Source organism: Ischnura elegans, chromosome 12 (genome assembly GCF_921293095.1).
Source record: "Ischnura elegans chromosome 12, ioIscEleg1.1, whole genome shotgun sequence".
Taxonomy (NCBI): Eukaryota; Metazoa; Arthropoda; class Insecta; order Odonata; family Coenagrionidae; genus Ischnura; species Ischnura elegans.
The window spans coordinates 79,477,979-79,491,839 of NC_060257.1; the positions used below are offsets into that span (position 1 = coordinate 79,477,979).

The 13,861-nt window shown below is 38.3% G+C and overlaps 1 protein-coding gene across 1 annotated transcript in view; it reads right to left on the minus strand.

Moving 5' to 3' along the window:
• The window catches only part of LOC124169071, a 156,241-nt gene that overhangs the window by 58,295 nt on the left and 84,085 nt on the right, over window positions 1–13,861 (minus strand). Inside the window, exons 4-5 of the mRNA XM_046547545.1 lie at window positions 9,146–9,367; window positions 5,086–5,313 (exon numbers count right to left, since the gene is read on the minus strand). Coding sequence (XP_046403501.1) covers window positions 5,086–5,313; window positions 9,146–9,367 — 450 coding nt within the window. The remainder of the gene's footprint in view (window positions 1–5,085; window positions 5,314–9,145; window positions 9,368–13,861) is intronic.

Genomic DNA, 13,861 nt, shown 5'->3' on the forward strand with positions numbered 1-13,861 from the left:
GCGGGAAAATGCAAATGTGTTGTGGGAAACGGAGAATTTTCACTTTTACTGACGTATTTGCTTGGGAAATGTTAAAAATAAAAATCTGACTGATAAACTGAAACAGAGGATTAGTATTATTTATTTATTTAAGAATACTGAAAGAAGATATTGCAAACATATGCAAGAATTACAATGGCGGCAACATTTCAGTGTTACTTGTTATAAGTAATCATTAAGCAATCTATTGTTTAACATATTGATTAGAAAAAAAGTCTAATACTTATTAATAAGTCTAATACTTATTAATAAGGATTATGTAAAGATTCCTTAATACTATTCCTTTGTCTACTGACATCATGCACATTGTTTTCAATTTTTTGCAGTTCATCAAGCATTTTCTCTCTGCAGTTTCCACCTAACGAGTAATTCCTTAGTGTGTGAGCATCAAATACTGTGTCTTGGTATGAAGGTAAAGGAGCCTCATCATCCTCTGTGCAAGGGTGCAATCAGGATCAAAACTAGAGGGGGGAAAGCCGTGGTCGTTCAACTTGTAACACAGAAAAGGTTATGAAAACTAAATTTCAAGAATATTATAACAGTTCTTAATTATTTTTAAACATTATTTGCTCGGAAAAATATTGTCATATTAACCCTTTTACTGCCAGCCCAATTTCAGGTGGGATGTGCGAAGATTGCCAAGGCTATTTTCCGGAATTTGCAACATTTCAGATTTTAAAATTTTCAGCTATTTAATTTTATGTAATACATCTAGATTTTTTCCTAATACTTAGCATATATTTATATCTTATAACCATGCGTAGATTATGAGGGTTTACTTACTTAAATTACAGCTGTTGAAAAGGCCACAATTACGAAAAAAAAGTAAAATAATTTGGGCCGATATATCGACCAAGTGGCAATAAAAGGGTTACTTACATGTTTTATATTAATATCACTTTTCTAGGATTTTAAGAAAATTTGTTCAAAACCTTTGTTTTGAACTTAATATTCTTTTGCTTCTAGGGGAGGTGGCTGCCCCCTCCAGCCCCCCACTGGGTAGGCCCATGCCTCTGTGTCCTCCTCATCTGCATCTTCCTATAGGCGTTTATCCAAAAAGTCATCTACACTCTCTATCGATGTTGCCACAACACAGGAATCTAATTTGACGAATTATGAAAATGTAAAATTTGTCTCAAGAAGATTTCACTCATATCGATTCCATAGTATCATCGTCACAAGTTCAGTCAGCTGAAATTTCTTTGATATTATTAACATGAAACCCTGCCCTTTTAAAGTAGTTGTATATTTTAGAGTCCTTATCTGAGAATATCTGAGTAAGCGCATAAAATACATATAAAACTGGGTCATTAAAACCAAAAATTTTATAATACCTTAATAACATCTTGTAGCAGTCTGAGCCATTTCTGTTGGAGGTGGATACTTTGATTGTAAGTTGATGTTATTGACAGCACTTCCTTTATTTATTAGAAAAATTTGACTTTTTCTAATGTCCACTATGCTTTTATATACAATGACTTCATCCATTTCTTCATAGCTACTGGAAAATTTGTGGTATAGGACTACCTTTACTTGTATTGTAAAGTAAATAAAACTTTTGCTCACTGCTTGGAGATTTCTACGAACATCTTTAGTGCCAAAATAGTGTTATGTGACAACTCCCGTTAATCTACTGCTGATAATAACAGTGCCAGTGTTTGTAAAGCATAAAGTTTGACTAGATTGAAAAATATCTGCCAAGAGTTGTACTTATCAGTGTCCCATCATGATTGGTTTGTAAACAGTGCTATTATTGCTATTGAGACATATCTGACAGTAATGTAAAGATTGTCAGTGGTGTGTTCACCTCCGTTATTCACTGTCAAGATGACAGTTCATGATCGAGCTATCGAGCATCAAGGAGCTATATGTGAAGTTTGTTTATTCAAGTATATCAACCGTATCAATGAATAACAGTGGGAAAAGTCACCTGCCCCACTTGCGTAGGTGAATGTAAGGCTTGATCAGTGAAAAAATAGTAGTTTTCATCGTAACAGGCTCTGTGATTGTTAGTTATATGTGATGAATATAAGAATGGTTGCGACTTTCAGTTTTTGGTGATTGTATTTGCCTATTTCCCAGTATTTTTAATGGTGTGAGCTACTTTATCGCTTGTGGATTTTTCCTTAATTATTGAAAGATATTGCAGCTTGTGTGTGTGTGCGCTGGCAGCGACCGATTTGTGATCTCACATTTGTATTATTGTCAGACTGTTTTGATGTCATTATGTATTCGTGAAACCAAGGAAATGGTGAAACTCTGTCACATTATCATGGAATAAAAGTGATAGCTTTTCATAGATAACTGCCTTAATGGTATTTTTCATTATTTTAAAAAGTGCCTTTCATGTGCTCTATGAATTGACATTAGCTTTCCAAATCCCATTACTTACATGAAAGAAATGCAGAGCGACAGATTTTTTGTTATTACACAGGAGTTGAGTGTTTTTGTCTGTGATTTAGGCTCTCTGGCAAAGTATGCATTCGTGATGGATTTTCATATACAGCAGACTTCCAATTATCCGGCCGCGGTCTATTCGGATTGTGGATTATCCATGCACAATTTTCACTTTCGCTCAATTTTTTCCGCAATCTTCATTTTAAAAAATCGGATGCAAAATCATCGGAATTACGGCACTAATGCTAGGATACACCGGGCTTATTATTTCCGTAATAATCCCCTTCGTAAAACGGAAGCGAACATGTGCTAGCTACATTCATGGGAGCATCGTGTTCCTGTTTTCTAAGCCTCGCAGTATGCGAACTTGCTCCTTGATCATGGATACACGTCGTGCAGCAGTTGCAACTCAGGCAACTTGTGCAAGACACGACTAGGTGGTGTGGTTTGGACCCTGACAGTGTAGTTTCCGACATTGAGTGGTGGTTTTGAAGCATTCGTGCTAACCACTTTTCTGTATTCGTTATCACATAGTTACGGATGTTTGGTTTTCTAAACTAGGCCTTACATGGAGCATTATTAATATGAGTAAAAACCATGTTATCGCCGCTAAAAAGAGCGCTAACTGGCAAAGAAAGCTCTCAATGAGTCCAGGAAGCATTCTTAAATATCAGAATAACTGCATAAATAATAATATATTATTTGTTTTATGTAAATTATGAGCATTACAAGACATTTAAGTGAAAGTTTGGATTATCTGTGTTTTCCGAATATTCATGCCGTCTCTCCCCATCATTAGCCCGGATAATCTGGAGTGTACTGTATATTTTAAGAATGTGCATTTTGATCACAGCTTTGATGGAGTTGGTGGTCCATCTTGTGCAGTGGCCCTACAAATACTCCTCTCGCAAAATTGCGATGGTCTGCCATGTAATTTGTCATTACCTGGGTCTGCTTTTATATGATTTTTTGAATATTTCTTCTGCAAGTCACTGCTAATTATTGTTTTATTCAATTTTTTCTCCTAAAAAATACAAATGAAGGAAAAAAAACTGATTCATTCACAAAATATATAAGATAAGTTAACGAATAACATGCCCTGATAAATCTATAAGTACCACTATTGTCTTAATCAACTGCCAACAACTGTTGCCAAAATATTCGTCCGCTAGAAACAGTTACGGCAGAATTTGAACACTGCAAGCACTTGCCATTGGCTACAGCCCTTTTTAGGTTGAAGGAGCTCAGAATTTTTCATATAAACATCACTTAAGCCTCATCGCTCCTCTTCAACCCCCAGAGAAGTCCACTCTGTCTAGTGGTGCCTCTCTGTATGTCCCATTTGTAATACCAGGGGATAGGGTGACACCATATACTGAAGGGAAACCCTGCCTAGTGAAGGTGAACTGTCCTCTCGTTCGTAATAGTCCCCTTGGTATTGAAGGAATTGTGAATGAAATTTTATCAAATTTTCCATCTCAGAATTGACTGGAACTTTTTTTTCATAATTTAGGCATATCAACGATTCAATTGCAAAAATAAAATTAGCGCACATAAAAATGTATTAAAAATTTTGGTTGGATGACCTACACATCATTGGTAAAGCAAATTAAAATCAGTCTGTTTTATAGTTCATTAGTCCATTTAAAATTGGTATTCTTTGTTCTTAATGTGGGCATGTGTCAAATAATAATATGTACCTGTTTAATTACTTTGATTAACTATATTGAAAAACCCTTCAAGTGTGTGTGATGAAGCATATGTGTCCAGCTAGTTCCATACCTCCAGCATCACATTAATGGGGAGATATTTAAATCACCCGCTATACTTTAAGAAGGGTCAAAGACTTAGTGCAAATATTTATGCAATGTTTTTAGCACTATGGATGTAGTTATTAACGCAATACCAAATACGGAACAAAAAGACCAGAGTAAAAGCAGGCAAATCAAGTTAATATATTAGAAAGTGAATGATTAGAAAGTGAATGATTAGAAAACGCATATGCTATATCATGCACACTTGAGATCTTTATATTGCTAGAAGAAGGCATTACATTAAACACACTCAGGGTTTATATACTTCCATTCAACCTTCTGGCATGCCCATGGCAAATTTTCTCATATTTTAGTTTTTGAGATCTCCACTTGGTGGTGTTTACTTTCACTGCCTATAATTCCAGATTAATTAAAATTGTTAATGAAAGAACGGATAGTTACATTTAGAGCATATAGATGGTGGGTCAGTAACTGTGTGCTAGAGATATGAAAACAATGTATCTTGAATGCGAGCAAATTGTAGACTGGTAAACACACAACCACACTGCAAGACTTCCATTCAACAGAGCACAAACATAGAAACACATTCTCAAACCCTGAGTAGACTGGAAACATTAATAGTAGTGCTGTACATTGGTAAAAAATTAAACTTTTGCTATGGCTAAACTGTGAAAACCTAAAAAAATACATGCATTCATATGATAATATGGTACATTGATAAAAAGGAGGACATTAAGGCAATTTAAAAATTGTTCGTGGACAGAGGACACAGACGTAAATTGGAGGACGAGTCCGCAAAAAAAGAAGACCTCTGTTCACCCTACTACTTTGGAGATGCCATGGCACTCTCCTTGGATAAGTGTAATTCTCTCACCCTTGTAGTGGAAGAGCACCCCCCTCTTGGTGTATATGGTGGGTGAGGATGAGCGCAAGGCGACACGCAAAGCACCTTGGGGTGACTCGAAGCGCACAGCCTCCGGTGCCTCGCCGCACCCAGACAGCAGTACTCGCTCCTCCCCCTGCTCTTGATCCGGGCCACTTGGCGTCGCCACCGTAGACACCTCCAACCAATCAGGGCACTCCTGCTCATGCGGACCAACACCTAAATGGACATTCAGGAAGGATGTAATAATCTAAATAAGAAATGAGTAGATAACAAACCAATGGTTGGCAAGTTCACTTCGTAGAATGGTGACATGACAGAATCAAAAATTAACATTGTTACATTCCACACAGTATTTATTAAAAAAAAAAACTACCAAATTTGACCTTTTCAGGTTATTACCAAGATGCACTGAATTGTTGAGGCCTTTACTTAGATCTAAATATTTCCATTAAAGACGGCGAGCATAAGTTCTCCATTTACCGAAAGTCAACTTATACAGACCAAGTCATCCACGCAACTTCCAAGCATGCCATAACCCAAAAATTGTCAGCCTTTCATTGCATGCTGCATAGAGCTTTGTCGATCCCTTTAGAGCCCTCAGATCTCCTTTCGGAAATTACCACCATCAAAAAAATCGCGATAGCCAATGGTTACACCGAAAAATTGATCAACGATTTGTTTGAAAGCAAAAACAGAAAATTCTTACTCAGAGGTATTTACTCTACCACCCCCACGGATCAACAGTCATGGCGACGCATAAAATATTTAGGCCAACCTTCTATTAAATTGGAAAAATTACTCAAAGTAATCTACATAAAACCGGCCTTTTACAATAATTCTAACCTGAAGAGCATGCTACCTTCAGTCAAGGACCCCATTGACTCAGCCCTCAAGAGCGGGGTCTACCAATTAAGGTGTGGTGATTGTGACTCCAAATACATAGGACAAACAGGAATAAGTCTGACCGAACGAGCGGAGGAACACCGGCGCGATTACTACAACAACACTGGGATGTCCCAATTCGCTACCCATCTTCGGGAGGAAGGCCACCAAGCGGATTTTACCCCGAAATTGCTGCACCGAGTCAAAAAAGGAACACAGCCGGACATCAGAGAACAGTTGGAAATTTTAAAAATTGTAAAGAGGAAAGAACCCATTGCTAATGACCACCTTTTCCCTTTCCACTCCCCCCTCCTAGACATTCCACTATTACACCCCAAAAATCCTTGTGACGCCAACCCACGCTCTTCTTTGTAACTACCTCTGGTTTTTCCCCTATCCCTTCCCTCCTTCACCATTCCCGTCACTTACCTCTCCCCTTCCCCTCCAATCACCCGACCACAGAGTATATATACCGGCAAAATCTGATGTGTATCACTAGTCTTGAAAATGGTACAGTGTAACCGAAACTAGTCGGCAATAAAGTGTGTGTTTTTGTAGAAAAGCTAAGAAATTTCCTTCCAACCATATTACCAAGAGTTCACAGGATACCTCTGTAGATTGAATACCTCTTTTACCTCTTGAAAATGACCTGAAAAGGTTGTAACTGAAAGAATTTTTAAGGAATACTGTGTGGAATACAGCAAAATAAATTTTTGATTCTATAATGAGTAAATAATTGTTACTGCATTAAAGACAAACAGGCACAGCAGTAAGGGTATCAAAAAGAGAATTCTACTAACCCCTAAAGCACGGCGGGCACTTAATTAAATCCCATCCCAGCGGCAGGATGAGATTTAAATGACTTCGCCTTTTTGGCATTCTATCATTCAATAATTTATGACTTTCATAGTATTCGATCAGTATCATTGAGAAATTTTCATACACTTGCTAAATATAATGCACTAATAAATGATTATTTTCTAGCAATTTTAATAAATATTTATTGTTTTATGTATCTCGTTCTCTGAACTAATGAATAAATTTTCAGTTTTCAAGATTTAAATTTTGTTTTGATTAAGCTGCGAGACCTCTAACATTCCATGCATTTTTTAATACAATTACATGATGTATTTTAGTGATTTGGGGTTGAAAATTTCATAACCGATGGGATATTTTTGATAGGATTACCCATTTTGCCTACTTGAAAATTCATCACTTCGCCCATTTCTCTGACTTTTTTCTATTATTACCGAATCATTTGATATAGGTACTCACTTGCTATTGTTTCAAGCATCAATATGTAAATATTGTAATGACTTTACTATAGTAATTCTGCATCGTGTGACCAGATTTGAAGCAATCCAAGCGTAAGCCCACTGCACATTTTTCACAGGAGCAGTGGCGCCGACTCCATGGCGCCTGAGGGGGCCCGAGCCCCCTCAAAGATTCGTTAGGGGGGGCTGAGCCCCCTCAATAATTCAAGAAAATAATTAAGTTATATTATGCTTTGGGAAAATCACAAAAATATATTGGTATTTTCCCATGTTTGACGATAGATACCTTTTAAAATGCATTCAATAATGTGTTAAAACAAATAATTTTAAGGTAGTAAGCAGGTTAACTGAAAACAAGTGGTGTGAATTATGATAGTGTTACGGTGCTGAGACACACTTTGAATTTAACCTCTTCCCGGGGTAAGACTCCCGATATGGGCCCCCCCAATATTTTTTATAAGTCGGCGCCCCTGCACAGGAGTACACACGTCTCTTCATTTCCCATACTTGGCACAAACTGCTCACCTTATTTGGGGCTTTGATTTCTTCCCAGCTGCAGAAATTCTCCTTAGGAAATGTATTTCTGTGAGTCTTGGTACTAAATTGTCTAAGGAGTGACGGCCATGTCCAAACAGTCCATATAGAGTTGGATATTTAAAAAATATTACCTCGACCAGCCGCACGTGAAATGATAAGGGTGTCAATTTTTTTAGGGCTAACCATTTATTGGTCAATGCATCTGGTGCGATACACCATTTAGCCTGGCTAGCATAAGAGATATCCACATATTTCTTTTCATATCGGGCGTTGTATCTCAGAAGAAATAAGGGCTAAAAAGGCATATTAAACTACCGCCATCTCTTGGAGTTTTCCGAACTATGTTGATGCTTCATGAATTTCAACATAAGCTAACAAATCACTACCTTGTGAATCATTGGTAAGTTTTCTTCACATGATATGTTGCTTACTAGTAGACCACCCAGCATTACTTGGGAAGGACAGTACACAGAGAAGTGAGAAACTTGGAATTCATAGCCGCATAGTAGGAATATTATATTTTCTCTTTGAGCATGTCAAGATGTGTGCCTACTCGGCAGGATTTCCAACTGCAGAAGTTGTATAACGTGTCGTAACTAACAACATTGAGAAAACAATGCAAAGGACACATCGAAAGCAACTGAAAGTAGCACTATGGGGTTTGGGAGCAAAAGATGCACCTACGTTCTAACTTTGATTGCAATCGGTTCTGCCGTATGGAAACACATAGTGGACATATGAACAGAAATCCTCTTTTATTATTATAGATGGATATGCGGAAGTCTATACGATTCTGAATTATGTTTATTATGGAGTCTCTTTTGAATTTCTTGGTGTGGTGGTATGGTATTTGGAGGAGGTGACCGACCGCTGAGGTCATTTGCACCATGAGGAAAGGTAATGGAAGGACGGGTGAAGAGAAATCCGGCGTTGGCATTAGCCTGCTCCTAGGAAAAGGCGCCAAGAGGACCACAGATTTACGTCCCATCTGATGGAAAGAGTGTTGCACTTTTCATGTCCTACACACATCATTCTAGCAGGGCAGTCTCTGAAAATACTCTGCCACTGCCAGGATTTGAACCTGAGTCCGCTGGGTAGGAGGCAAACACTCTAGCCACCACATCAACCCAATCCCCTTGAATTTCCTTTTCACAAATGCAAATTAATTATTTAGCTAAAACGGGCAATGTCTCTTGGGAGATAAATTGCATTTAAAAAATAATTAATCAACATTTGTGCGAAGAAACTAATATTTTGTCTTATTACTGAAATGTAAAAGAATATTTCTCAGCAAAATGTGAATAATCGACCGTTGATTACTATTATATTATTACGATTGAGTTGAAAGTACTTACCCCTGAGGGAGACGTCCAGGAGCGTGACCTGTACCCTTTGACCTGGGAGTCGCGGTCGAATGAGCCACTGGCAGTCACCTTTCATCACGTAGTAGTTAGGGTATCCCGGACTCGCCACAAAACCCTCACCCAGATGCCCCTGCTCGTAGTTATAGTCTCCACCGCTCTGCGGTGCCACACCAGCCACCACCTCCTTGTTGCAGAAGCGAAGCAACTGGCGGTCTGCAAAACAAAATGCACAAAAAAAATTACCATAAATATCTGTGAACAGTATTTTTTTTTATTTCAGTGGGATTAAGATTTCCCGTGAGAGGCAGATACATATGGGGGGCGCAGAGGGTACGTGCCCCCCCTTGCAGGGCCACCTGCAATGCCTAACATAACAGAACCACAATTTTAACTTTTTTATATCATAAGATGGCATTGTCTTGTATGTGTGTATAGTGATTTTAAATAAGAAGTAAGGGGGGTTTAGGGACACCAATCCTGCCGGGAGTTCAGGGGCTACGAGATACCCAATAGTGAAATGGAGGGGCGGGGGTCCTCGGGGCCTTCCCTTGGAAAATGTGTTTCAATTAGTCTCTGAACTCAGCATCTTACGTAATATCTAAGACCAAAATGTTGCGACATATCTACAGGTATCGTTATTTTTGGAAATTATACCTTTTCAATTTGGGGGGGGGTTGGCTCCCCCTGGCTGATGTAAAATATAGTTTAGATTCCCGTATCGAATTTTCACGGTAGCTATTTGTATGAACGTTTACCATAATTATTTTTATCCCTCAGAGATTCATCCTGAAGGTTGGTTAGGGTAGAGCTCAGCTTGAACTAAGCCTCAGGCTTGTAAATTTCACATATCCAGGGTAGGGAGGCCAGTTCCCTTCCCTAGGCAACCTCGTACTTCGAGAATTTTGATTTGGGATGTCCGAAGGTTTCACCCGAGATTTGAATCCAGAACCTATTGGTTAGCTGCCGAGCGCTTTATCCACTAGGCTACCACGGTCTCCTAGTTTTAATTTTATCGCATTATATTTTGATTACTCATTAATACAACACTTTTTACCGCAAAAATTCGTCAAAGAAGTTGGGCGCTCATTGTGTATGGATAAATATATATTTTTTATAGTGATAGAAAAATCGATATATATTTAAATAAAAATCGAGTTTCAATAGTCAAAGATTGAGATGGAGCCGCGATCTTCGAATTTGAATCCAAACTCGATTTTTCAACTTCGATCTCGACCATTTTGTTTGGTATAAGCAGCGTCACTACGGGCCTACGATAAATCCTGAATCACACGATCATTTTTTTTCGTCGCGAAAGTGATCACTATCGCGATCACTTTTCCCGTCGCGAAAAGCGATCGCTCTAGTGATAATTTTTCTGAATCACACGGTCACTACCGCCGTCGCTTTTCGCATCATTTCCGATATCACAGCTCGTTGTCATAGGACCCGCATAACGAAAATATACAGCGTGTTTGTTTATCTATGTCGTTCCCACGATTTTCAAACGTTGCCCTGTAATCGCCCTATACGGAAATGCGTTCTGATTGGCTGATATGGGGATTTAGGGACGGTTTTAGCGACGGAAAAAGCGACCGGACGAGTGACGAAAAATAGCGATGGGAATCCATATGACGATCGCGAAAAACAATTGCCGGCGACGATCATTTTGCGAGTTATCACTCTAGTGATCGCGATAGTGATCACTTTCGCGACGAAAAAAATGACCGTGTGATTCAGGCTTAACATCATCCGTCTATAACGTCGTCCCGAGTGATAGACTTTTCACAGAGACCGGTGAAATTGGAGAGTCACGCCCTCGATCATCAAGAAGGGTCATGCATCTCAATCAGTTAATGTCTCAAAAATTTTGGTGCAGCCGAATGGTTCCTGGCGGTGATCCCAAAAGTTTAATGTGCTGCATTCATAAATTTTTACCTCAAATAATTCAATCATGCATTCTGATTAGATTTGCTAGGAATTTTCCTCAACAACTCAGATGTTTATTTTGAGTGTTTATCGAATAAATAATAAACAAGTTTATGCATTAACCGTGTTTAAAAGAAAAGAAACGTCAATTTAGCGTTTTCCATCTACCACAGCACCGTTTTCCTCGTCGTTTTTCTATTATATGTTCAGATTATTTCTGAAATACCCTGCATGTGCACATGCCATTACGGTAGCACCTACATGCGGTTTAATGCATGTTGGGGAGAAATATTCACCCCCCGCCAAACACCCTAGCGTGGTGGCTTGTATGGTATCATTTAGATGTGGATTTAGATACCACACAGTGAAAGGTCTCCTGCTTTCGTGATTGCCCGCAATTTCGGGGGAATTCGGAGCAGAAACAGGAGAAGTTTATTGCGGTCAAATGGAGTCTGCGCATAAAGCCTCAACTTCATGGAGGTGAAATCGAAAGATCGCGGCGGCGGCGAAACAGGAGTTAGAGGTCACAGTTGATTGGAAGCCGTTGGGTGTGAGGCACGGAAATGAAATGGGAGTGACTTGGAACCGGAAATTACTGTCAACAATCAATTAATGGAATTGGAAGGGAAGAATGAGCGTGGAGAAGTTTGTTGACGAAGCCGCTAGAGGCGCTGCTGGTGTGGGCTGCTTGTGTAGTTATGTGATTGTGGCTATGATCAATAATTAGTTACCGTTGCTTAGTGTCTTGGAGTGTAGGTCTTGATAATTTAATTGAAAATTTTTACCTACGCTTCATTATATTTATGTATTTACCTTCATCAGGGTTCTTATTAGCAACGAATAGGATTTATTTATTGATGTATGTTTCAGTTACCATGAATAAATAAAGCCGATTGGTTGCAAAATATAGTCCTGATGAAGGTAAATTATTATACCAGTTACCACCAATAAAGAAAGCCAATTCATTGCAAAAAATAGTCCTGATGAAGGTATATTAATATGCTGAAACGTTGGCGAAAATTCACATTTAGATTATCAAGGCCTATACTTCAAGACACTAATCAACGTTAAAATATAGAGGCTGAGAGAAAAAAATCAAGCGATTAGTTAGTTTGAAATGCGATGCCGTTTCTTTTACGAACGAAGTGTCCGTTTTCCCTGGAATATCTGACAGTCACTTTCATTGACTATGGAGGATGATGGGGCTCTATCCTCTCCGGAACTATCCGTATCCTTATCCGAAAAAATATCCGTATCCTTAGTGTTTGAAATACAGTAACTTAATGTTTTATTTTTTTTTAAATTTGGCCACTCTGATTCATCTAAATTCGTAATTTAGTTGCGTAATTTTGCTCTCCCATCCGGTAGCCTTTTCATATTGACGTATTTTTTCTCTTTTATATCAGATACAACCAGGCCCGTGCTGAGCCGCCGGGACGTATCCCGGTGGGCCCTCCGGCCTGCAAATCTTTGGCGCCCTCCTATTCAGAAACGGAAAAAAATTAGAGTCAAAATACCAAAATTGAGCAGTTAACTTGATTTTAATGATATATAATTTAAATTGCATAATTAACACCGCCTTGAGAAAACAAAACAATGATTTAAATGAACATAATTCAATCTGATAAGATTCAATGTAATTTTAAGAGAGTAAGGATTAAAATTTCAAAATTTATTTATTTTTATATCCATATCACCAGACCATACCATATTTATTATTATATCCCATATGCTTGTCACATATGTTATCTTCCCCATTTTCGATTACTGTATAATAAGTCTATAATGACTTACCTAGTGTATTTGAAATGTGTCTGCAACGGCTAATGAACTCTTGCGTTAGATTTATTTTTAACTTACGTAGAAATGAACATTTGTCCAAATTCTACATTGATCTTAATTGGTTACCTCTTCGTTGCCGAAGGAATTATATCTTGGGATCTTTTCTGTTCTCCTCATTCCAAAACCAGACTCCTGCATACCTATACGAATTATTCATCCCCCGCCAAAAAGTTACTGGAATTTCCACCCGCCGTGTTTCTGACCTTCCAATTCCTCAAGCCCGCACCAATATATATTTCAAATCTTTTCATTTAACAGCATCTAGATTCTGGAACTCTCTACCGCCAAATATAAAGACGTCACAATCACTTCAGTCGTGTAGGAAGGCTGTACTCCTATTTGAAGTCTAGGGCTTAAGTTAGTCTCCTCAACTTATTTAAGTTATCATGTTAAACTTGTGATGTTATCAAAACTTTCTACATAAATATACATATTTGTATGTGTGTGTTCATTATGATATTTGTTGAAACTTACATTTTTGTGTAATTAATATTGAATATCTTACATTTTTTGTCAAAATATCTACTACTTTTTAACCTAGCAATAATTTCCATAATGCCATATTTTTGTCAAATCGTCATTTATTACGAGTAGAACATTTCCATTATTTTCAATTTTTTTGCTCTCACAGGTTTTACCTAGAGCATAATATAAATATTCATTCATTCATATCCATATTCCGTTAGTTCTCTCCCTGCATAGTGGTGTCGCCCGCTGGCCATGGCCGTCCAACGCCCTAAGAAGGGGTCATGCACAGGCCTGGTTATAGCCAGTCCTATGCAACTCATTCGGGGCCGGGGATGAAGTGCAATAAGAAGAGTTAACTTTGCAATTTGCATCATAGTGACTTAAATTACGAAGTACGCGCAAATTTTATGACATTCCATGACGGTGGTGTGAGAAACGATCGCTCAACCTCCTCCATTGCCATTTACTCGA